General features: G+C 60.5%; 1 protein-coding gene across 10 annotated transcripts in view; it reads right to left on the bottom strand.

Annotated features, from left to right (window-relative positions):
* Positions 1 to 24204, bottom strand: part of HDAC5 (histone deacetylase 5) — a 106457-nt gene that overhangs the window by 25120 nt on the left and 57133 nt on the right. For 6 of the 10 annotated variants that reach the window (XM_075123636.1, XM_075123640.1, XM_075123637.1 and 3 more), the window contains 10 exons: positions 19578 to 19834; positions 17127 to 17271; positions 16222 to 16336; positions 14749 to 14879; positions 13631 to 13762; positions 8973 to 9085; positions 6227 to 6361; positions 1622 to 1844; positions 564 to 775; positions 78 to 359 (listed from right to left, as the gene is read on the bottom strand). In XM_075123636.1, coding sequence (XP_074979737.1) covers positions 78 to 359; positions 564 to 775; positions 1622 to 1844; positions 6227 to 6361; positions 8973 to 9085; positions 13631 to 13762; positions 14749 to 14879; positions 16222 to 16336; positions 17127 to 17271; positions 19578 to 19834 — 1745 coding nt within the window. The remainder of the gene's footprint in view (positions 1 to 77; positions 360 to 563; positions 776 to 1621; positions 1845 to 6226; positions 6362 to 8972; positions 9086 to 13630; positions 13763 to 14748; positions 14880 to 16221; positions 16337 to 17126; positions 17272 to 19577; positions 19835 to 24204) is intronic. The other 4 variants (XM_075123639.1, XM_075123638.1, XM_075123635.1 and 1 more) reach the window with 4 other exon arrangements.

The raw sequence follows: 24204 nt of genomic DNA, 5'->3' as shown, positions 1-24204 counted from the left end.
GGGCCGTTCTCCTGGCAGATGATGCATAAGGTAGAGGAGACCCGAGTTCACTTAGGGGAGCAGTGGGAGGGGCTCACCTGCTTGTAAGCCATGCCCAGCTCCTCCACCTCCGGTGAGTCGATGGGCTCTTCTTCATCCCCGCTCGCGCCCCCGTCGTCCTTCACCGGCTCGCCGCCCTCGTCCTCCTCCAGCTCGTCCTGCGTGCTCTCGCTCTCCGGCGAGCCGTCCACCACCAAGGCCACCGGCCCCAGGGGCACCCTGTCCTCCAGCAGCGCCTCCTGCTGCTCCGTCAGCTCCTCCTCCGTCTCCTCGGGGTGCGTGGTGGGCGGGCGGGGCAGCTCGCCCGTCTTGGTGATGATCTTTAAAGAGAGGGGCAAGGGCTCTTGGGGCCGTCTAAGGGCACAAGGGGTTGGCGCCCGGGGCCACGTATGGCAGCTGATACGCCCCCCCCGCCTCGCAGGTGGCCCAAGGGGAGGGGGGCTTTCTCTGGGGATCGACAGGCTCAAGCCGCCCATGCCCCGCAAGCCGCCCCGCCCCGCGCCCGCCCCATTCCCCCGGCCAACCTTGCCAAGCTGGATCTGCTGCTGTTTCTGCTTCTCCAGGAACTGCTGATGCTGTTGCTGTATGACCAGCTGCTGCAGGGCCTGGGGGCTCTGGGGCAGCGGGGACGACTGGGTGCGGCTCAGCGGGCGGTGCCGGGGCAGCTTGCTGACCGTCCGCATGCTGGTGGGGCCGCGCTCGCCCGTCACCAGCGGGGACTGGCCGTGGAGCGGCACTGGAAGGAGAGAGCACCCGGGCGGAGGGTCAAGCGGGACGCAGGAAGTGCTGAGCCCGCCGCACGGGGGGCTGCTGGTCGAGGCGTCAGGACGCCTGGGTTCTCCCCCCCGCGCTGGTCACTGCGCAGGTGGCCGGCCTTGCTCCTGGCGTGTATGTTGCCCCGCCGCTGAACACGCAAAGGGCGACGCCAGGCAGCAGGGCGGGGGCACGGCCGGGAACAGAACCCTGCGCCCCGGCCCCCTGCTGCGCCTGCAAGGCGGCCCCCCCTCCCAGCAGGCTATCCATCCCACGACCCCTCTGGCCTGCCTCCAGCTTGGCCCCCCCCAGGCTGGTGATTCTGTCACAGAGGGGTGTTGTCTAGTGGTTAGAGCCGGGGACTGGGCGTCCGAACGCCGGGCTCTGTTCCCAGCTCTGGCCTAGTGGTTAGAGCCGGGGACTGGGCGTCCGAACGCCGGGCTCTGTTCCCAGCTCTGGCCTAGTGGTTAGAGCCGGGGACTGGGCGTCCGAACGCCGGGCTCTGTTCCCAGCTCTGGCCTAGTGGTTAGAGCCGGGGACTGGGCGTCCGAACGTCGGGCTCTGTTCCCAGCTCTGGCCTAGTGGTTAGAGCCGGGGACTGGGCGTCCGAACGCCGGGCTCTGTTCCCAGCTCTGGCCTAGGGGTTAGAGCCGGGGACTGGGCGTCCGAACGCCGGGCTCTGTTCCCAGCTCTGGCCTAGTGGTTAGAGCCGGGGACTGGGCGTCCGAACGATACCAAGCCCCGTCTCAGGGCAGCTGTATCCAAGGTCCCTCGGTGATGGCCCCCTGCCCTCCCCCAGCATGGCCTGGGCCCCCCCGCCCGCCCTCACCGGCGATCAGCGTGTTCTGCTGGCGGGCCTGCTCCAGGAGCAGCACGTGCTGCAGCAGGGAGGCGTGCCCGTGGCTGTTGGTCTCGCCCTCCAGGGCGACCCCCAGCAGGCAGCCGGGGATGGACGAGGTGCTCATGAACTTGCCCGTGAGGGCCCCGCCCTGGCGCAGCGACTGGATGGCGTGGCGCTCTGCCTCCTGCTGGGTGGAGAGCTTCGGGGAAGCCTGCGGGGGAAGGAGAGAGAAGAGAGAGTGTCGGGGGGGGGGCTGCTCCTCTGCAGACCTTTGTCCTGCTCCTGAAAGCTGGCCAGGCACAGGGGGGCGCGATCATGTCCCCTTCCCCCCCAACAAACACACCTCTGTCTGCTCAGGGCTTCCAGCCAGGGCGGGGGCAGCAGGGTCTCCTGTGGACCACAAACCCATTGGGGTTACCAATGGGGAAGGGGGGTATTAGGACCATGAATGAAGTAACCCGCATCCGGGTCTGTCCCCATCTCTGCTCCCCTCCTCAGATGGCTGCAAAGCCCTGCCCCAGTGAAGGTGGAGCTGACAAAGATGTCCCATGCCCTGTGCACCTTGGCTGGTGGCCAGCGTGCCCACCCATGGCTGCCATGGGCTTGCAGTCACGCCCGGCTCGAGGAGTGGCACCGGCCAGCTGGGTGCCCATCCTAGATCTGCCTAGAACCATCCGCATTAAAGAGGGTTAAGCCCTTGGGCCGACACCCCCAGCCTGAGCTGAAGGGTCCGCTCTGCCCACCGTCGTCACAACCACGAACACCACCAGGGAGACTCCCGCCACCTCAGAGCCACGCCTGGCATGCCCACGCTGCCGCACGCCTGAAATCTTGGGCTCTCAACGGTTCCCCGCCAGGGGTTTTCAGCCTTTTTTCATGTGTGGACCGCTACAAAATTTCGAAGGGAGGCGTGGCCCCCTCTGGAAATCTTAGCCAGAGTCTGTGGGCCCCCAGGGCTCCACGGACCCCAGGTTGAAAACCACTGTTCAAGACAAACCCTGGCTGGACACCCGGCCTCACTCGGCTCAAGGAAACTGGAGTGACCAGCGGCCTCTTGGCTCCAACCCCAGGAGCAGGCTTTGTCTCCGGGCAGGACGAATCCCTCTCCCGCCAAGCCCCTTCCCATCCAAACAGCTGCTCGGCCCCTCGGCTCTCAGGGACGAGGTCTCCACTTTGTGTAAGCTGCTCACAGGAGCATAGGGCGCGGCTGGAGCACGCAGCGAACTCTGCCAACGCATCTTCAATATTTGCACTTGCCCCTCCGCGCACCCCGCTCTGCCAACGCACCCGAACCCTGCCCTGCAGCCCCCCGCCCCGCAGCTCTGCTCTCTCCCGGGCATGCAAGAATCGGAGCAGTGGGATAACACCCGCGAGACACGAGACAGCGAATGCCCCACTCCTCCCAGCCTCGAGCCCAGACCGGGCTAAGTCCCCATTCTCCTGCATTCGCCCCATTGCAGCCTCCTCCCGCCCTGCGGGGAGAGATGGAAAAGAGGGGAGGAAATCACGTGCAAAAATGTGACAGCAACTGGGGGAAGCTGACCGAACCCTGCGGTCCCCACACGTGGGCAAGGACCCATTCTGCAGCCGTGGGCCCATCCTCAAGCCGGGCTGTTTTTTCGGGGAACAGTTGATTTCTTCAGTATTATTCTTTGTTCGGATTTGCTAATTACGGTTTAAAACCAACAGAGCCACAAGCAGCTAAGGAAAGTCAAAGGTGACGGACGCCCCGACTGTTTGATGTGCGGGACAGGGTGGAGACAGTAACGAAGAGAAGGAGGGGGCCGCGTGGAAGGACAATCATTTCCAAACAAGGGGGCCGGAGAGTTTTACCCGCTTACCCCCCGTACTGAGCCCAACCATCTTAGGGCCCTAAATGCCACCAAGACTCCAAAGTGCCAGGTTTGCAAAGGCCTTTCCACACCGGTACCTGGTGGGTTCTTCAATAGCACCTGTGTGTGACGGGCGGCTGTTTGGTGAGGGCAGCGTGATGGGTGGGGCGTGATGGCTGTGTGTGTGTGTGTGTGATGGACCGGTGTGTGTGTATGGGTGTCTGATGGACATATGTGTGTGTGTGTGTGTGTGTGTGTGATGGACCTGTGTGTGTGTGTGAGTGAGAGAGAGATGGACCTCTGTGTGCGTGTGATGGATGTGTGTGGGTGTGGGTATGTGATGGACCTGTGGGTGTGGGATGGACCTGTGGGTGTGGGTGGTCTGATGGATCTGTGTTTGTGTGAGAAAGAGATAGAGAGAAAGAGAGATGGACCTGTGTGTGTGCGTGATGGACGTGTGTGGGTGTGGGCGTGTGATGGACCTGTGGGTGTATGATACAGAGAAAGAGAGATGGACCTGTGTGTGTGTGTGATGGACCTGTGGGTGTGGGTGTATGATAGAGAGAAAGAGAGATGGACCTGTCTGTGTGCGTGATGGACGTGTGTGGGTGTGGGATGGACCTGTGGGTGTGGGTGTGTCTCATGGACCTGTGTTTGTGTGAGAAAGAGATAGAGAGAAAGAGAGATGGACCTGTGTGTGTGCGTGATGGACCTGTGTGGGTGTGGAGGGGTGGCCGATGGACCTGTGTGTGTGTGTGTGTGTCGGATGGACGTGCATGTGGTGGGGTGAGCACTCAGCCTCCCCGGTACAGCCACATTTGACAGGAGCAGGGTCCGACCCGCTGAGCACCCCAGAGAGGGGAGCCAGTGGGACCAGGCCAAGGGGGACGGAGCAGGCTCCGGCCGGTACCCGCACCACAGAACTGAAGTCGGCCCCTCAGCCCAGGGCTTGCGCAGAATCAGCCGGGTCAGAACCGGGTCCCCAAAGCAGCCTGGCCTGTCTGGATAAAGTGCCTCCCTCCCTGGGGGGTGGAAGCAGCCTGACCCGCCGGTGGGACAGTGGGGTCCCAGCGAGACGCTGGGCTTTGCAGAGCGGCCAGACGCGGCCAGTCGCAAGGGGCTTCTCTGTCTGGAGCCCAGCTCACCCTGAGGGCACATCCCCAGGCCAGGCAAACAGCCCCACACCCCCCTCTGGCTGCACGGGGCCGAGTCACCCCTAGCAGGTTCACAGACCCAGACCGAGTCACCCCTAGCAGGTTCACAGACCCAGACCCATTTGTGGGTGATCAGAAAACTCCCCACCCTGACCGGGCTGGAAGTCCCCACACCTCGGCCCCCAATGCACGCTGGCCCCCAAACTACGGTCCCAGTTCCAGGCTGCACTGAGATCCCAGGGGTCTGAGCGCATGGGCCTGCAGAGGGGAGGGTGGCAGATCAGAGGGGGGCCCCTGGCGACACTAGCGTAAGCTGCAAAGAGAATCTCCTAGGAGCTCCCCCCGCAGGCAGGGCATGCAAAGCCCTGGACACACCTGCAGAGCCTTGGGGGGCCATGAGCCTGGGGGGGGCCATGAGCCTGGGGGGGGCCATGCTACAGCTGCAGCAATTCTCTCCCATTACCCCCACAATAACCACGGCTTAGCATTTATCTAGCGCTATTTAGGATGACAATTCTTTCAGGCGGGGAGAGCTGCCTAGTGGCGAGGGCTGGGGAACGAGGGGTCGGGACCCCTGGGTTCTATTGCTGGCTCCATCGCTGACTCCCTGCACAACCTTGGGCACGTCGCTGTCCCCGGTCCGTGCCTCAGTTTCCCCATCCCTGAAATGGAGGTTAAGAGGACTGGCTTGTTTTTATGGAGCTCTTCACCGGCAAAGTGCTTTACGCGCTTTGACTGCTGCTCACTACGCTCCTGTGAAGAACTGTTCCCAGGGAAACCAAGGCACAGAGCGCTAAGTGATTTAACTAAGGCCATGCCAGGTTCCGGTGGCAGAGCCAGGCTCAGGACACAGGAGCTCCTGGCTCTCAGGGTTGCTCAGTTTTACCCTGGCACACAGCAGAGCACGTTCCTCTGCCTGTCGTTTTCCTGTTACTAGGGGCTGAGGTTCTAATCTCATCTCACCCTTAATCTACAGCAATGCCACCCAGATTTATCAGAATGGGGGTGCTGTTGCCCCCCTCAAATAACTCGAGGGAAACGAGTGCTGCTCACCCTGTAAGGCAGAGATAGTCCATTCTTTTTTGTCAAGGTCCAAATTTCTTGGTCAAGGTCCAGACTCCAGAGAAAATCATTTTAAAAATACCCCCAACAATAATGATAAGCAGCAGCAAATTAAAAGATTTCAGGGTCTGTTCAAAAGGATCTGGCGGTCGGGATTTGACCCCCGGTCTGCCTATTAACTACCCCTGCTGTGAGGTAAAGCTCTGCCTTCGTGCAGATTATCTCTAGTGTGTGGGAGCCAGGACTCCTGGGTTCTTGGCCGGGCTTTCCCACCGTCATCGACATCCGCGCGACGTGGGTGCGAAACGGCCCCCAGCTCAGACTGGCTCCACGCTGCCCCCGCCCCGTGCTGGTGCATGGGACGATGCAGCCCTGGTGTGCCCCGACAGCGCACACCCCTGGCATGGGCACGGTCTGCCTCGCTCTCCCTAGTGCCAGGCGCTGCCCCGGAGCGCGGCTTCTGTTCCCCCTACTGCCTCTCTCCTCGCTGGGCCGGAGGGGGGGGGGGGGGGGTCAGGTTGCCGCACGTTTGCGCCCGTACTCACGTTGAGGTGCGAGTTGGTCACGGTGACCGTTGCCTGCAGTCCCAGGGAGATGTTGGGCAGTGACGGGGAGGTATAGAGGCTGAGCTGGCTAGCGGACCCGTCCATTGCCAGGGCTCTGTGCTGGGGGAGCAGCTGCTGCAGAAAGGAAGGACGGACGGAGGGAGGGAGTGGGGAAGAAAGAGACAAGGGTAAAAAGCTACGTAAGCGAGAGAGGAGGACGTGGCAACAGCTCAGGTGCGGCTGGTCAGCCCCAGCCCGCCAGACACAGGACTTGCTAGGGCAGCACTAGCCAGCAGGGGGTGCTCTCTTCTAACGCAGGCGTCAAACAAGCAGATTAGCCCGAAGCTCTGTCCTAGCAAGGGCCTTGGGGAAGGGTGGGGGGGAAGCAGCGTGTGGATGGAGAGGGGTGGTCCCTACGGTCTCAGCTCTGCAGCTATTAGATGCCAAGAAGGACTCCCCCCATGACCTTGGGCACGTCACTGTCCCTGCTCTGTGCCTTAGTTTCCCCATCCCTAAAACGGAGGGTAATGGGACTGGCTTGCGGGCAGCCGAGGGGCAGAGACGCTGCCCGCGTCAATGACTATTGCTCTGGGCCCCTGCCCCCGAGGAACTTGCTGAGCCCCATTGCAGCCCCACAGCCTGGCACCTCTCGAGCTCCTGTCCTTGGATGGCCTGGGATCCGGCCCCCCCAACTCCCCCTGCTGAATTCAGATACGGTGCGTAAAACATTAGCTCCAGCACCCCAGGGAGAACCGGCCCAGCCCTGGCACCCCAGGAGGGTGAATGCCCCGCCCCTAGCACCCCAGAAGAACCTCCCCCTAATTCCACCTCTACTCAGCTCCGGTGCCCCAGGAAAGGGTGCCCCCCAGCATGCCCTCTTCCCTCCCCCAGTGAGCACCCTCCCTACTCAGCGCCGACACTGTAGGGCCCAGACTTCGTTCCATGGATTTGTTCAGCCCACGTAGCCCCCGAGGTGAGGTGTCCCCTCGGCGCTCCCAGCCTCGCCCTCTCTGCCCTTATCCACGCAGCAACCTGCATCTGGGAGCTAAGCCCCACTGCAGAAATCGGGGGGCAGCAGCTCAGGCTGACTGGTGATAAGAGATGTCTCTGCCGACCCGCCGGATGGCTCCCCTGGGCAGGCACATGGCCAGCCCTGCCCCATCTCTCTCTGTGCCTTCGCCCTGTGCTTGCCTCTTACTCCCATTGTCCCTCCGGTTTATCCTGGGCCTGGCGGAGTTAACTGAGATCCTGGGCATGCTTCCAGCTTCCCCACTACAGCAGGAGAGAGGGGGCGTCCCCGTCTCTTCCAGCAAAGCGCCTGGATCACGACCAGTTACGCCAAGCGACAGCTCAGAGACCACCATCAGAGCAGTGCCCTCCTGTGTTCGTTCGGCGGGGCGGGGGGAAGAGAGATGCAGAGACCTGAACAAACCTATGGCTCAAGTGGGTTGTATTTGGGTTCGGACCTGGATGTTTCCAGAGGATCTTGCAGGCTGTAGGACCAGGCCAGGGAACCCCCTGACGACGACCAGCAGGGCCTAGCTGATAGGCTGATGGTGGGAGCCTAGAACCCGCGTCCCGCCGAGATCCGGCACTGTGCATCACCAGGGACACAGCCAAAGGGCCCGTGGACACAAAAAACACTAGCTGTGGCCGACACAGGGCTGCGGGTGGTCGCGAGGAACTCCATGTCGGCCAACCAGAGCCCGCCCAACCCCGCCCCATGTCCTGTGAGTGGAACGTCCCCGGTCCTCGCCCAGCACGCACATGGGGGGCCCAGCTCGGCCGCCCCAGGATGGTCCCTTTAACGATTTAAAGGGGACATTGTCCCCGTCACACCCCACAACCAGGGCCGTCAATCTCTCTGCACCAGCCGCTCCGGTACGTCTGCTCATCCTGAAACTACATATGGCGATTGCATTGGGGACCTTCCCCTCCGAAAACACCAAGGAGCAGGAAGGGTAACTGACCAGCTTCCAGCTGAAGGAACCGGAACAAGTAAAAAAAGGGCAGCAACCACGGGGAATGAGATTTAAACGACCGCCTGACTCTAGCGAGCTCATGTCACTCGGATCCTGAGGAAGGTATCTGGGGGGGTTAGTTTGGTCACTGGCTGTTTTGTTTTATTTTTTAGGCAACATATGTTTGGTTTTTTTTTTTCCCAATGGCAGCATCCCAACTGCAGAGGAAGAAAAAGGCCCTGTCACTCTCCCAGCCCCAGCTAAAAATACCCTCAAAATCCCAAATCACCCAAAGGCTCTTTTCCCCCAACCCTCTGGGAGTCACGCGACCGCGGCGAGCGAGAGAATCGGCGCCGTTTCCACTAGAAAGTCCATCGTCCCACTAGCATCCACCCAGACACGCCTCGCACACGCGGGCGGGTCGCTCGTGTCACACGCCAGCGATGTGAAGCCCCCAGCGATCCCCACCACAGGACGACACAATATTAACCCTTTCCTCCTGGAACGCTGCGGCCCTCCTGTAACCAAAGAAAACGTTCAGAGACAAGACAGAAGAGAGGGAAACGTCCTTGACGTTACAACAGCCACAAGATTTGCCCGGAGAGCGGGGAGAACAAGGAAAAGTGCCGAGCGCGTATCAGTGCAGTGTCGATGGAGACGGGGCAGGTCCACTGAGGAGACGAGTTTTCAGCTCTTTGGTCAGGGCTCGCGCTGAAGAAAGCAAGCGAGGACTGGAGTGGGGGAGGCCCAGCGCCCCCCCGGGGGGCTCCCTCTGCAAACCTTACCTCGGTGTGGATGTTGGGGGCAGAGCCAGCGAAGCCATTCTCAGCGATGGTGCTGTTGGAGCTGTTCGGGGAGCTGGGACCGGACCCTGGGGCACTGTTGCACACGGAGGAGACTGCAAGAGAAAGGGAGAGTTGCCTATACGTCATCAGCTGCCGGCACAGACGCCCGTTCCCCACAATGCTCCCGAATGCCAGGCCAATCCAGATGTCGTTCCCGAGTGCCGGGAGCTAAACCCTGCAATCTTCGTTGCTCTTCCCAAGTGGGCTCACCCTGTCTTGGGCATCCAGCATGGACCTGGACCGGCCCTGAGGGCCAGACTAGCAAAGGCATCGATCTGCACCAGCCAATTTGGCATGGATATCTGCACAACTGACCCGCCATGGGTCTGGGAGGAAGGGACGCTGCCTTTGGGCAAGATTTCCCCAGCGTCAGTGCACTCCTTCCACACTGGGAGAGGGGTGCAAGAGTGTTGTCTAGTGGTTAGACAGGAGACTCAGCAGGAGTTCTAGTCCCAGCTCGGAGAGCGTTCAAGTCACTGCTTGGCTCCATGCCTCAGTTTCCCCGACTGTTGCTTCTCCTCGCAGGGGTAGGGCTGCAGGGGTTACATTCTGTAGTGTTTGCCAAGCACTTTGCAAGCCCTGAGTGGAAGGAGCTAGGGAAGGATGAAATGTAATTATCATCAGCTGACCCCAATTCTTGGGCCCAAAGGATGGGCACAGAGCCGGGCTCAGGGCTTGCTAAATCCCTGACACAGGACCCTTTACAGCGAAGGGTATTACCGCTCCGCACGGCTCCCTGCGTGGTCCGGAATCGGGGGGGCTGGCCACACATGCAGTTGTGATCATGAGCTTTATGGTCCCGCTGCCACCTCTCGCACGGCTGGAACGAGATCACCTTCCCTACCCAGCCATGGCCCGTATCCCCCGGGGCTGCGCCCTCGTGGGCCCCGGTGCAAGCAAGGGTAAGCCGATAGCGGTCGGAGTCAGTAGCGGATGGAGCAAATGACCGCGCCACGGAGACTGCTGGATTTAACACAAATCCAGATGCAATGCATCGAAAAGAAAAAAATCCCATCTTCCCACACAGCAGGGTGGGCATGGACCCCCCACCCCTCCCGAGCCTCCCCATTCCCCGGCTGCAGCTGCCCCAGGCCATTGGGCACTCCAGGTTAGAAATCCAGGTCAGCACAAACCTCCAATCCAGACAGGTACGAAAACAACCGCTGGCTTCATGCCCCCGTCCCCAGCCTGCTCTGCACCCCTCCCACCCCCACCCATTGTCACTAGGTGGGGGAAAGCGGATCTCCAAGCACCACCTACATGCCAGGGGGCAGATCCTCAACTGGCGTCAACCGGCATCCCTCCATTGACTTCCACGGGATGCTGATTTACATCAGCTGGGATCTGGCCCGTGGCCGTCAACAGACTTGCCCCAGCTGCAGATCGGGCCCACTGACACTCCGCGGAGGGACTCCACCCTGCATCTCAGGAAAACAAGTACCTGCCCTTGACATCTGCCACCACTAGCAGCCCCAGGGAGGCTCCAGAACGCCTCGGACGTTATATAACAGCGGCTCAGAGGCAGCTGCTGCATCTGCCCCTACCCCACTCCCCTGCAAAATATTTCCTTAAAGAGCAACAGATGCTCCTAGATTATCCACCCCTCCTCCACACACACACACACACACACACACACGGCCCTGCACAGATTACAGGGCCTCTGGATTAATTTTTTAATTCGATATTAACGCTTGGTTGCATAACAGCGAGCGGGCTGCAGCCCCGCCAGAGGAGCTGGGGCGACTGGCTCATCCCTCGCGGAGCCGGGATCCCGTCGCCGGGGGCGGGCTGGCCTGGGTTTCGGAGAGATGGACGGGCCCGATCGCCAGCGGGTGTCAATCGGTGCATGTCTGCCATCCCTGCTTGTCTGCCTGCGTCTGTGCAGGCTCCAGGGGGCCGGGCACAATATTAAATCCAACCAGGAAATCAAACGCAAGAGGGAAGCAGCAGCCGAGCCCACAAACCCCAGCCCTTCTGCAGAGACCATTACTAAAAATCCCCATCACAGAATCCATGCCCCTCCCCAGCCCAGGGGAATGGGCTTTGCAGCATGCCCTGACGGTCCCCAGATTTAGGCTATTTCCAACCAGCGACGGGGGCCTGAATTTCAACATCCAGGGGATGCCCTGTTAGCAGCTTCCTCTCTCATAAACCTCGGGCGGGTCAGCTCGCCCAGCAGGGCGGGTCAGCTCGCCCAGCAGGGCTGGTGGCAGGCGGCCTTGGCAAACAGATTCCACGCCACGCGGGGACAGATTTTCAAAAGAGCTCTCGGCCAAATTTCAACAAGGAGTCCAGTGGCACCTTAAAGACGAACAGATTTATTTGGGCATAAGCTTTCGTGGGTGAAAAACCCACTTCTTCAGATGCATGGAGTGAAAATTACAGATGCAGGCATGCAGCCACTTGCAGGGCCAGAGCTCAGTTCTCGTTCAGATGCTGAAATCAGAGCCAGGTTTTCACAATGGGCCCAGCAGTTCCCACTGTCACTCAACCAGCATCTGATGTGCTTTGGAAAATCCTAGCTGTTTGGGTTCCTAGGTCAAAGCCAACATCAGGACACTAAGGCAGCCAGTCAGGGCCCCAGAGCCTTGCTACCATCAAGACTCTCCACTTAATAAGCGAGGTTTCCATCTTCGGTCTCCAAATGGAAATTCAGTGCCGTGCTCTGGTCTGCAGGGGAAACAGGCAGGCGGGGGCTGGACCGGTCACCAGCTCTGGCCCAGACATTTACCCTGGAAGTTGCAAACCCGAGTAGCCAACAACGGACACACATACACAGTCAAAGGGACTGATGCAGACTATAATCCATCCTCAGATCTACCAGCATCACCCAGGCCTTGGATACACAGTAAAGTTTCTTTGCTATAACCTAAGTCCTGGTCTACTCTTAAAATGTAGATCGACCAAACACCATCGCTCAGGGAGGTGAAAAAAATTCACACCCCTGAATGGCGTAGTTAAGCCAACCTAGGTACTGTGGCTCGGGGAGGTGGATTTCACCTCCATCGCTGAAAACCCCCTTCCATCGATGTAGGGAGCGTCCGCACTACAGCGCAGCGTCGCTGCAACCTATGGCGGATAGTTGTACAGGTACAACCCCCGTGAGGACAATCTTATTCCAGCATAAGAGGATCACGTATGTCACTGGGGAAGGAAACTAAACCACGCTGAGAAAAACCGCTCAGGGCTGAGACGGTCCGCACAGGGATTATACCTGTACAACGATATCGGTATAACTGGGGAAAAGTACCCATGTAGACAAGGCTTTAGTCTCCTCCAGGCCTGCTCTGCTCTAGGAAGTTTCCCTCACGTGCCCAACCAACAGTGCCTTGCCAGCACCAGCCCTAGTGTGGACACAGGCAAAAACTTCCTTCCAAAGAGTTCCGCAACTGAGTTAAGCGACTGACAGAACTCTGGCCGTGTCTCTGCGAGGGATGTTTGTTCTACAAGTCTCTCCCGTAAGGGAGCATCAGCCAGCTTGCCCACATCCATGCCCCAGAGGCTAACGGGACGCTCCCAGTGCAGAGCCCATTGTGCACACAACACTCACCACCCGCACACGCCAGCCAGGTATTTCTCTATTTAGCCTCTCCGGGGCTCCAGGCACAGACCAGCAATTCTAACTGACCCTCCCCGCACTTCCCGAAGCTAAACGAGGCGAAGTGACAATGGAGAGTCTCCCCCTTTCCCAAGCAAAAGAAGCACGCACACAACTGCACCTTAGCTGCTGTCTGCACGCACGATCACGTGATTTGCGCGTGCATTCCCCATGACCGCGGGTTCAAATCAGGCGCGCGGTTGCGTACGCAGCTGGAGATCTCGCTGGACGCAGGTCAGCGTGATGATATTCAGAGACCCAGGGCTCCACCCGGCTGACGTTTGTGGGTGAAGCAATGAAAGGACACAGTCTATGTACTTCTCTCTGCTTAGGATCTACCACGCCCTTCTCTGTCCTGTCCGAGCCCCGCACAGAAATTCAAGGTCACCATGCGGGTCTAATCAAAGACGATCGCTCCCTGCCCAACCATTCCTTTCTGAACATCACATTCTCACCCCTTTTGGGTTCAGCTTTTCTGCAAAATAACAATGGACTGGAGCCGCAGCTGCGAGCACGCCCAATCCCCAAAGGCTTGTTCATCACGGCGGCTGTTTGTCATGTGTCCGAGGAACAGTTCTGCTGGAGAACATGCTGCCCAGCAATTAATGATACTAGTATCTAGTGCTTCTACACTGTAGCAGGTTTCAGGCATCGACCCCCAAGTGTTTTACAAAGGGAGGCAGCAGCAGCATCCCTCCCCCCACCCCACATGGGGAAACTGAGGTATGGACAGGGGAAGTGACTCACCACTAGGGTAAATCAGTGGCACAGCTGGGGTTAGAACCCAGGAGTCTGGGCTCCCAGCCAGGTGCTTTATCCACTGCACAACGCTGTCCCCCCTCCCCTCTCTAGACCACACCAGACACAACTTCCGTTTAATCAGAATCAAAGCACCGTGTTGAACGATCAAGAGGCTCCCGTGCGCCGACGGGCAACCCCCGCGAGTCTGTCCCGCAGGCAGCCCGCCAGCCGGGCCCCTGGGCGTGCAGGCGTCGCTCACCCGTGATCTCGATGGCTCTCTTTTTGAACGTGCTGATGACGGTCCCGTCTTTCCTCCGCAGCAGGGGGCTGCTCCTGCGCTCGGCCACCTTCTGTTTTAACCGCGAGCGCACTTTTAAGTTGGGTTCCGAGGCTGGACGGGGAAAGGAAAAGCACCATGAACGGTCCCACCCTGACTCGCTGCCCCAGGCCCGTCTCCCACTGCCTCCCAGCCCCTCGCTGGCAGCTCCTGACCAGTGCCCGGCGCCCGTGGCTCCAGCAGCCTCCTGCCGGCTCTCAGCTAGACGGGCTGTGGCTGAGTGAATGACATCAGCTCACTCTCCCCCGGATCCTACATTCCTGCCAGAGCCCGGAACAACCTTCCTCCCCCTCTGTCTGTCACGCTGACCCTTTCCCCAGGGGGACCCCGGGGTGTCCGTTGCACCCCTCAGTCCTCAGGGGACCGTTCCACCCACAACAGCAGGCCATCCCCTTCTAGACACCAGCTGTTTGGACTGGATCGGGGCACTCAAGCAGCTTTGCCTCCGGGCGGGCGGGTCAAATCCGGCCTGGGGCGGTAGTGAGCACCAATTGCTGCCCTCTGATGGCTGTTTGGTCTCTGGGGCAGGGGGTCTGGTCCGTAAAGCACTTAACGTTCTACCCTAGGGGCTTTGCAAAGAGCTCAGGGCCAGGTTTGCCAGGGCTCCGCTCCCTGTATCAGGGCCAGATTTCCAGATATGCTCAGCTCACAAGGTGCTGGACTCTGATGAAAATTTGGCCTCTGATTCTGGTGTCCAAATGAGAACTGGGCTCTTGTGAATATTAGGTCCTATATTAATAATTACAGCCCTCCCCATGCTAGGGTGAACCTGTGCTAGCTACAACCACAGATCCTCCCCACCTCCCTCCAGACACATTTTTGTGACACCTGCCCAGCGGGAACTAGACTGAGACCTGCCCAGCTCATCTCACTCAGGCTCCCAAACAGCCAGCAGGTGGCAACCCTTTGCCGCCGGCTACTGCCCTGGGTTGGATTCGAACCAGTGGCCCGGAGGCAAAGCCGCTCCTGTTCCCCTGATCCAGCCAGCCAGCCCCACCGAGGCGGATTGTAAGTTTCCCTTCCCCTCCAGCGGCACTGACCGGTTTTCCGGAGCGGAAAGTCATCTCTGCTGTCGTATGTGCCGAGTAGGGGTAGTTTGTAGGAGGGTGGTGTTCCCGGGCTGCCTGTCTGGGGAGGGGAACTCTGGTCCAACGAGGTATGATGGGCTCCCCTGCGGAGACAGGCCAAGAAGCAAAGCTGTTAGAGAGGCCCACCCCGTTAGCTGGTACCTGTGCACCCATCTGGCCGTAGAGAGACAGGCTGCCCCGTGCCCTAGCCTGAGTGCAGACTCACTCTGATCCAGCCCCCCGTCAGTCCTACCCATGCAGGGAGACGGGTCTATCTGAGCCTACCCACGACCCCTCTCTCCCCGCCTAGCTGGGGATGCCCTCCAGGTGACACACAGTGTAACTCAGGCCCCATCAACTCGAGCGGGGGACCTAAGTGACAACCCGATCCCCTCCCCGGGGCGGATAAAAAGCAGCTGTCTGGATGGGACTGAGGCCTGCCTCCGCTGGGTTCTACATCCTCGGGCCGAGCAGCGGGGCACCAGCGTCTAGACCGAAAGCACTCGCTCCAGCCAAGGCTGCGACGTGGGACAGGTCCAGGCTCCGCTCCAAGACCCAACCACGTTCTAACCAGGGCGGAGGGACCATCGGGCTGTGACGGGATCCCCCCCGGCCAGGGCCGCACTCACAGCTCCTGGCAGAGCTCTGGAGAGGATCAGGAGAAGTGTGTGTATGGGGGGGGGGGGGGGGGGGGTTAACAATTTCGGTGGGATCCCCGGGGTCCCTGAGCAATCCCCGGCCAGGGTGCGTGGACCCTGGTGAAAACACAAAACGTTACTGGTAAGGCGGGAGGAAGTGCGGGGGAGGGGGACGGCCCGTCAGGGATCTGTTTTTAGCCGGTTAAGTGGATTTATCCCCTAAGCATCCCTGGGCTCAGGAAGTGGAGTAGGTCGCTGGGATGCAATTAGCCACCACGTGTGCCAGCCCATTTTTAAAGCCAGAGGCGAAGAGAGACGTCACAGCCACCTCCCAGCCTCGGCGCCGGGCCGGGGTCCCTCCTTGGGACCCAGAACAGGGCCATTTTGGTTTGACTGGATTCGGGTTAACCGCACACGTCCCTGAGTGATGCCCTGGCCTCCTGGGGAAGGCTGGCGCATCCATACGCCACCCAGAGACTTCCCATTGGGATGTTACGCTGTACACACCCCGCTACCCACCCCAGGGCTCCGACAAAGATACTCTGCCAGAAACAAGGGGGGGGCCGCGTGGCTTAGCAGACAGAGGGACTGCGAACCCGGGCTTGCGTGGCCCACCAGACCACAGCACAGGAGAGAACCCAGGAGTCCTGACGCCCCCCCAGCTCTAACCACTGCACCACACTCCCTCCCAAGGCAGAGCACGGAACCCAGGAGTCCGGGATCTCAGTCTTCTAAGAGAGGCCCCAGCCAGTTCATCCAGCGCTCCGCTCCTCCTCTCTGGCTCTGCCACGCCCGCCGGCCAACCTACCAGCATTTGGAGTGCTGTGGGAGGGAATGGTTGAAGCTGCCTGCCATCACCTCTTTTGACTTGCTGAGTAGGAACTCCTGGAGCTTTAGCTTCACTTCTGTGCTGGCAATTGCACCTGCAGACAGACAGGACATGGTCCACGGGAAAGGCACAGGCTGACCAAGCGCTGACCAGAGCAGGGCTGGGGAGAAGGATTCCCCGAGCCCCACGGGCGTTGAGCGCGGGCTAATGCTTCCTGGGCTGGGTGACCTCTGGACTTGGGCGCTGAGCGGGGAGGCACCAATGCCACCAACAGATCCCCACCAAGGCTGGCAGACAAGGGGCTTGGGACTTTTATTTAGACCCGGGTCAGGACCGAACGCTCAGCCCAGACCCGACATGAGTCTCAGGGGCGTGGGCCTCACCCGGGGCCCCTCCCGCACTTCTGGTTCCAGGTCACGTGCAAACTGGGCCCCTGCCGGGGGCCACGTGCCCCCCTGCAAAGCTCTATACTGTGTCCCCAGGGCCAAGGGAGACAACTTCCCCCAGCATGCAATGCTGTCTCTCGAGCCACACTCCCAGCAGGAGTCAGGATCCAGACGGAGCATGGCTGGGATCTGCACTCTCCCCGGGCCGCCCCTGCCTACCAAAGAGGAGGGCAAGCTGCCATCTGCTCCCTGTCGGAATAACAGGCCACTCCCCTTGGAGCTCCCGGCCAGCTGCCCACGGGGCACCCTCAGCGGGGCAAGTCTGGGCCTTCCTGGCATAGGCATCACCGGTCAAAGTTAAAACTTTGGAGCCCAGCCAGATGAAAAATACAGGCCGGGAGGCTTTCGATCCCCACGGCCCCCGGGCCAGCTTTTGCCCCAGCTGGGCCCAAGCTCCGCAGGGCAGGGGCCGAGCGCCTACCCCCGCCCCGCTCTCACTCTCTTTGCTCTTCTCCTTGTTCCGGAGGATGAGGAGCTGCTGCTCCAGCCGCTGCTTCTCCAGCTCCTCCTGCCGCAGCTGCTCCCGCTTTCGCTGCTGCTCCAGCTCCTGCTGCCGCTTCGCTGCCAGCATCTCCTGCTGCTGCTGCCAGGCAGAGGGGGACCGGGTTAGCGGGCCAGGGATCGGGCGGGCAGAGGGGACAGAAGCCAGCAGCGGAGGGATGAGGCCAGGTAAGAGCGGGGGGCGGGGAGGTAGCTGGGGGGAGACTAGGTGGGGGCAGACCAAGTGAGAGCCAGAGAGGGGACACGAGGTGTGAATGGGAGGGGGGACAGGTGAGAGGGGGAGGGAGGGTGAACCCAGGTGGCAGAGGAGACCCTCGTTCGGGGGACCCAGGTTAGCGTGGAGGGGCCCTACCCTCTTGCCGTCAGAAAAGCACACACCCCCTGCCTGCGGGGCCCGGTCACAGCCCACGGCGCGGGGCTGGCAGGGAGGGGAGACCGGGGGGGTTCCCAGAAGGCCCGGCTGTGGCTGGTGCAATGGGGCTTCTTTCAGCTCAGAGGCTGGGGGGGGGGGAGGGGGGCACTGGATGTGGGCAAGGAGGCATCCAGCCACGAGCAAGGATTAAACCCAGGACTCGGCCGGCTCTCCCACGAGCTCCTTGAGGAGAGGGAGCTGCTCAGAGCAGCCCTGCTAGGAGCTGGCAAAGCGCCCCCCACCAGGGCAGCGTGCATGGAAGCCCCCCCATCCTACGAGAGCCAGGCCTGCACCGCCAGCACGGGGCGGGGGGGGGTCAAAGGTGCAATGAGATGGAATAGGGACGGCTGGGACATCGAGCCCTAGGCAATGCAGGGAGCCAGCAAGGGATGCTGGGAAAATTTGCACAGTCTGTCCCACCTGCATTCCTTGGCTATAACAGGCCGGTGGGTGGGGGGGCTTTGGGTTCTCAGCCTCCGGTCTGAAACCCGGACACGCCTCTCCTACCCACCAGTGCAGCTGTGTTGGCTTCAGGGGTGAACGAGCAGAGAATCAGGCCCCCTGCACCTACAGTCCACGGGCCGGCCCCGGCCGCTCAGCCCGCTGCGGTATGTTCCACCCCATGCAGCGTGCGGGCTGTCTGGACGAGACCTCGGTAAAGCAAGCTCCTGTGGGCTCTGCCGGGGAGCAGCAGGGGGTTGCCCTTGTCTCAAATTCTCTTGCCCCTTCCCCTGGCATTGCCATGCTATGTGCTGGTGGGGTACCACCCCAGAGGTGGCTGCATGTCAAGGGAGCGATCCGGGATCCTTCAAGATGAAAGGAGCTATAGAAGCTTGCAGTGCTCCATAGGGGAGAGCTCCCTCCTTTACGCAGGGGAAAGGAAGGACAATTGTGTATAACTGTCGTTTTTGCACTCTGTTTGTACAGCGCCCAGCACGGTGGGAACTTGAGCCATGACTAGGCCTCCTAGGTGCCACGGTGATATGAGTAACAATAATAATTAGTGGCTGATTTATTTAGCGCCTCTGGAAGCCTCCAAAGGTCTCCCACAGGATTGCAACCTCTGCCCACCACTGCAATGCAGCCACTTCTGGGGTGGAACGGGGCAGCCACCCTGTGCTAGCAGTTCCACAGCAGGTTCGGATGGGAAATGAGGAGGAACACTGCCCGCAGCTAAAGCAAGAGAGGAATCTTGGGCTGGTGAAGTGTAGTCAACCCCCTTTCCCCTCCCAATCAGAATGTGGCAGGACGCCAGGGTCCTCATGAAAAGGGCCACGGGATTTCAATGATCAGAGAGCTTTGGCTCTGAGGCTCAGCTGAAACCAGAGCCTCCTTGTGCCATGGTAACAACAACCTAGCCAACCCCAGGCTTTCAAACCTCACCCAGAAGCCACTCCCCTCCACCCCGAATGATGAGATTTAAAAAAATAATAATATGGGGGGGGTTGTCTTTTTTAATTCCTTTTCTGCTTTTGGAGCCTTTCAGGGTCACGTTTCTCTCCGCAACCCAGGGGGTGGGGCTCGAACCGTTCGTATTTTTAAACGAAAGCCGCAATTCCCAGGCCTCACCTGACTCCGGGAGCTGGGGCTTTCAGAAGAGCGCCCGATACCGTGAGACACCAACTCAGGATAGGTTGGCAAGAGCTGGGCCCCCCCCCACTAGGCCAGCCCTTCCCCTCTCGAGTCACTAACTCCTCCCAGAAGGCTTTGTGCCGCTTTAGAGCGGTGGACCCCCCCAGGCGAGGGGGCTGGGCGCCATGGCAGCCATTTCTACCCACTCCTGCAGCCTCCTGCCGGGCCGGTCTCCCCTCCGGGCGCCAGCCAGGCTCAAGCCTGCTCAGCTGCTGAGTGCGGACAGGGTCTGGGCCTGCGGGGCGGTGCCGACAGGGAGAGCCCCGCGGGCTGGCGGAGCTGGGCAGGGCTCGGAGAGGCCCTCCGGGGGGCGGGGCGGGGGCAGCCCCCGCCGGGCGCCTCACCTTGAGGTGCTTCTGCAGCTGGACCTCGTGCTGCCGCGTCAGGTGCTCATGCTGCTTCTGGAACTCGGCGAAGAGCAGCTGCTTCTGCAACTGCTGCTGCTGCTTCAGGGCCAGCAGCTCCTGCTGCAGCTGCTGCTCCCGCAGGGCGGGGTCCACGCTGGGCGCACCGCCCCGGGCCTCCGGCCGCAGGGCCGCCGGGCCGCCGGCGCCGCAGGAGTTCGGCATGGCCACGGGCAGCGCCGGCTTCACGTCGACCGCTGGGGAGCAGACAGAGACAGGCCTTGGGAACCGGCCCCCCGCCCGCCCCCGCCGGGGACCAGCCGGCGGGGAGGGCGAGAGGACGCCCCCTCTCAGCGAAAAGCAATGGAGAGTTCCCCTTTCTGCTCGCCTGCTTGCCCGCTGGGCCCGGCGCCCCAGGAGCAGCCGGGGGACCATAGTGGGCCCGGCGTCCCAGGAGCAGCTGGGGTGCCCCAGTGGGCCCAGCGTCCCAGGAGCAGCCAGGGGGCCCGGCGTCCCAGGAGCAGCCGGGGGACCATAGTGGGCCTGGCGCCCCAGGAGCAGCCGAGGGACCATAGTGGGCCCGGCGCCCCAGGAGCAGCTGGGGTGCCCCGGTGGGCCCAGCGTCCCAGGAGCAGCCGGGGGACCATAGTGGGCCCGGCGCCCCAGGAGCAGCTGGGGTGCCCCGGTGGGCCCAGCGTCCCAGGAGCAGCCGGGGGGCCCGGCGCCCCAGGAGCAGCCGGGGGACCATAGTGGGCCCGGCGCCCCAAGAACAGCTGGGGTGCCCCGGTGGGCCCAGCGTCCCAGGGTGCTTTAGAGAATGGGGCCAAGTCAAATCAATCCAGGTCATGGAAACTCCTGCATTTCCCATTCCCACCCTCCCTCTGTCTGCCCATGGCCGGACACGGCCCCCTGTTAATGGAGTCCCAGAGCCTCCGTCCATTCAGCCCATCTAGGAGTGTCACGCTGGCTAACCTGGGGGCTGGGTTGGATCAGGGTTAAACAAACAGTCCATCAGGCTGGCTGTGTCCAGCGTTGTGTCCGTCAGCCCCTGCGGACCCCTCGCGCCTGGCAGAGATCCGGCAAGGGGGCATTCGCTGCTGGCAGCAGTGGCTGCATACCCACCAGAATGCAGTGACCTCTCACTCCCTGGACACAATGCAGGGCATTGGAGGGGGCACCATTTCCCCTCTTGGCCAGCCCTTCACTCCTCCCTGCACCGGCCAACGTGCGCTGTGGGATCCGATGCCCACTGGGGAGACACTTGCTAGCGGGAAGTAGCCAGCGCTCCAGGCCGGATCATCACAGAGTCACTTCTACAGGCTCCCAGATCGGCTGCGCAGAGCTGATTCCTGGAGGCAAAAGCCACCGTCCCCCACTGCCAAGGCAGAGATCCAAGTCTGGGATGCAGGTCCCAGCGTGGGGGGCCTAGCCAGAGCCCAGGGTAGGAGAGGAAGGATATTCCCCATCCCCACCTGCAGCCTTGAGGCTCAGCAGGAATGGGATGCCAGTCCCCATCCCCTTGCAACCCTTGGGGTTCAGCAGATCCGGAGTCCAGCTCCTCCAGCCTCTCTGCTCAGCGGGACACTCCCGTCATCGCCCACGGCACCGTAACCCACCGTGCAGCCCCTTGCGCGCCGTCGGCTCCGCTGGCAGGGCTGCGCCGGGCACCAGGGCTTTGGCAAGCTGTGAATGAGTCGAGAGCCATGCGTGACTCAGTCGCTCACTCCTCTGACTGTCTCCCCGTCTGTCGTAAAACCATGTGCGTGGTCATTAACCCGCAAAGGCACAGATCTGGCACAGGCCCCCTCTCCTGGAGCGAGAGGCGTTTCTCCAGGAAATTATCTCCTTTCTGCAGGTTTCTTGTAACGACATGGGGGGCGGGGGGAACCAACACACACAGGGCTAAATATAGACAATGCCCCACAGCAGCTGTTGTGAGCAGGGTGGGGAGGTGGAAGCGGGAGGTGGAGGACAGCCCCGAAGAGAGCTGGCACGTGAGCGCGGCTGCGAAAGGCAGAAGGGGGAAGAGGCTACAAAAGGAAAGAGGAGAGAGAAGATCGCTGCCCGCCGTCCCTTCCCCGTGAGGATCTCAAAGCATTTTCTGAACGTTAATGAGTTAAGTCTCACACCCCCTCCACTGCCCCCCACTATGAGGTACTGTATTATTTCTGAGCATAGTGATAGCACCTATGGCGCCCCAGTCACGAACCACAAAGCCAATGTGCTAGGTGCTGTACATTTTTATTGCTACTAGGTAAATTACGGTAGTGCCTAGCCACCCCAGGCATGGACCAGGCACCCATGGGGCTAAGAGCTGTACAAACACAGAATAAAAAGAAGGCACCTACCCCAAAGAGCTCACAGCCGAAGGTAGATCAGTATCATTAACCCAATTCCACAGGTGTGGGGAAACTGAGGCACGTTGCTCAAGGTCAGTGGCAGAGATGGGGAGAGAACCTCCAGTTCTCTGGCATCCCTGTCCAACCACAGCAACAGCCCCCTCCTGGAGGAAGGCAGACAGCCCTGGCAAGTGAACTGCATGTCCAGGGGCGACGTTCTGCCTGGTGCCAGTGTTCCCCACGCAAACCAGGCATCCCCTCGCTGCGACGGCCGGAGAAATAACGAAGCAGAGACGGCGGAACGAGCGAGTCACATTTTCGCTTTCCAGCCGGAATAATCCCCCCCCCCCCCGCCTGGGAACACAGTCAGTGCCCCGAGCCTGACTTGGGCGCTATCGTCACGTCAATATTTCCTGCTACGAATGGTACTAATGTAACAGCCCGCAGGTGGAGAGGAAGCGAGGGGTTTCAAATCCCCTCTTCCAGCTCTGCCCGGCTGTGGCAGGGGGCTACAAAAAACATGGCAACTGCTAGGCAGATTGGGAGCTGAGGCCACTGCCCCTCGGCCCAGCCAGTATGGTCCGGTCATTTCAGTCATCTCCCCAGTCTGAATCCACCGGTTGGCCTGGGTCTTATCCTCGGATTGTGGCCCTTTGGAGCAGGGACTGTCATTGTGTTCTGTGTCTGGACGGTGCCTAGCATAACTGAAGCTCCCAGGCGCTACTCCAATACAGCTAATAATCAGGGGCAGGCAGAGGAAAGATGCGAGAGGAAACCAGACCGGTGCCTGGGCACTGCAAGGATGGGCACTTTAGAAATGCCCGAGAGCGGTGCCAGCCAACCCCAGGAGAATCAACCACCGAGACAAGAATGCCCATCAGGGGACGCATCTAGACAGCTCGGTTTGGTAGCGAAAGCCTGGTCAAGGCTCAGCCAGCTCCCCACACACAACCCCTGCACTTCCCCACGGTGATTAACAGCTCCAGTCTGCTGAATTACACAACACCCCCGCCAACTCCCAGACACACACAAACACCCGAACCTTTGTGTTCCTTCGCCATGGCAACGCTGCTGACGCGGCGGTGACGTGGTACAAGCCCGTGCGTAGGGCGAGCGACAAACACAGACGACCCTGCTCAGTTCAATAATTTGACATCAAATCAAGAGTGTTTATCCTCTTGTCCCAGCACCTCTGCGGAGGTGGGCCCTGCCTCGGGGCTTTTGATCTAACACTCCCAGCAAATGAGAGAGATTAAATCTGTATAAACCTGGCGGGTGGGGGGGAGGGGGGGGAGAATTGCGTTAGGGTCTGTTTATACATATCATTTGGGTGTGAAGCAGTGGGACTGTCTTGATGGCAGGGGCCTGATTATCTACCACCTTGCACCATCATTTATGCTTGTGTCCAGGGGCTGCAAACACGCTGTCGGGATCAGTTTCATGGCACAATCTGCCATGCGAGGGAGAATCAGGCCCCAAATATGTCATGTAGCAATTCAACTGCTCCCTATGGCACCTGGATGGCCCCCACTACCATAGCGTATAAGCACCTTACAATCTTTACTGCGTTGATGCTCAGAGATAGGAATATTATCGCCCATGTTACACACAGGGAACTGAGGCCCAATCCTCAAAGGTACTTAGGTGCCTAACTCTCCTTGTTTGTATAGCACCTAGCACCAGGGGGTTCTGGGTCCGTGCCTGGGACGCCAAGGAGCCCAGCAAGACAGATCATTAGCAACAACATCCAGGTGCGTCCAGACACGGCACAAAACGGAGAGAAGACAACTCATCTTGTAGTTACAACACAGGAATGGGTGCCACCAGGCTGTTCCCAGCTCTGCCACTGACCTGCTGGGAGACCGTGAGCAAGTCCCTTTACCACTCCGTGCCTCAGTTTCCCCTCCTGCTCTTTGTCTATTGAGATTGTGAGCTCAATGTGTGTAAGTAAAACGGGGCCTTGATCACAGCTGCGCCCTTCGGAGAACATCTACACTGCACTGGAAACCAATGTCTGTGGGACCCAGGCTCGTGGACTTGGTATTTCAAAGCCCACACCTTGAGCATCCGCACTGCGTTGTAAACCTGGGTCTCTCAGCCGTGCTAACGCGTCCACACGGCCCTGTGCAGACCTTCTGACTCAGGTCCGTGGCTTAAGCTGTGTCCACACAGGAAACTGGCAGGGCTTAGACCTGAGTCTCTGCAGGACTTGGGCTCTGACTTACCCCTCTAGCAGGGTCCTAGGAGCCGGATCCTGAGTGCTTGCTGACCCGAATCAGACTGATTTG

Source organism: Caretta caretta, chromosome 27, assembly GCF_965140235.1.
Source record: "Caretta caretta isolate rCarCar2 chromosome 27, rCarCar1.hap1, whole genome shotgun sequence".
NCBI classification, from domain to species: Eukaryota; Metazoa; Chordata; order Testudines; family Cheloniidae; genus Caretta; species Caretta caretta.
Note: the sequence above shows the minus strand (reverse complement) of the source record. Positions and strands in the feature narration are given on the sequence as shown.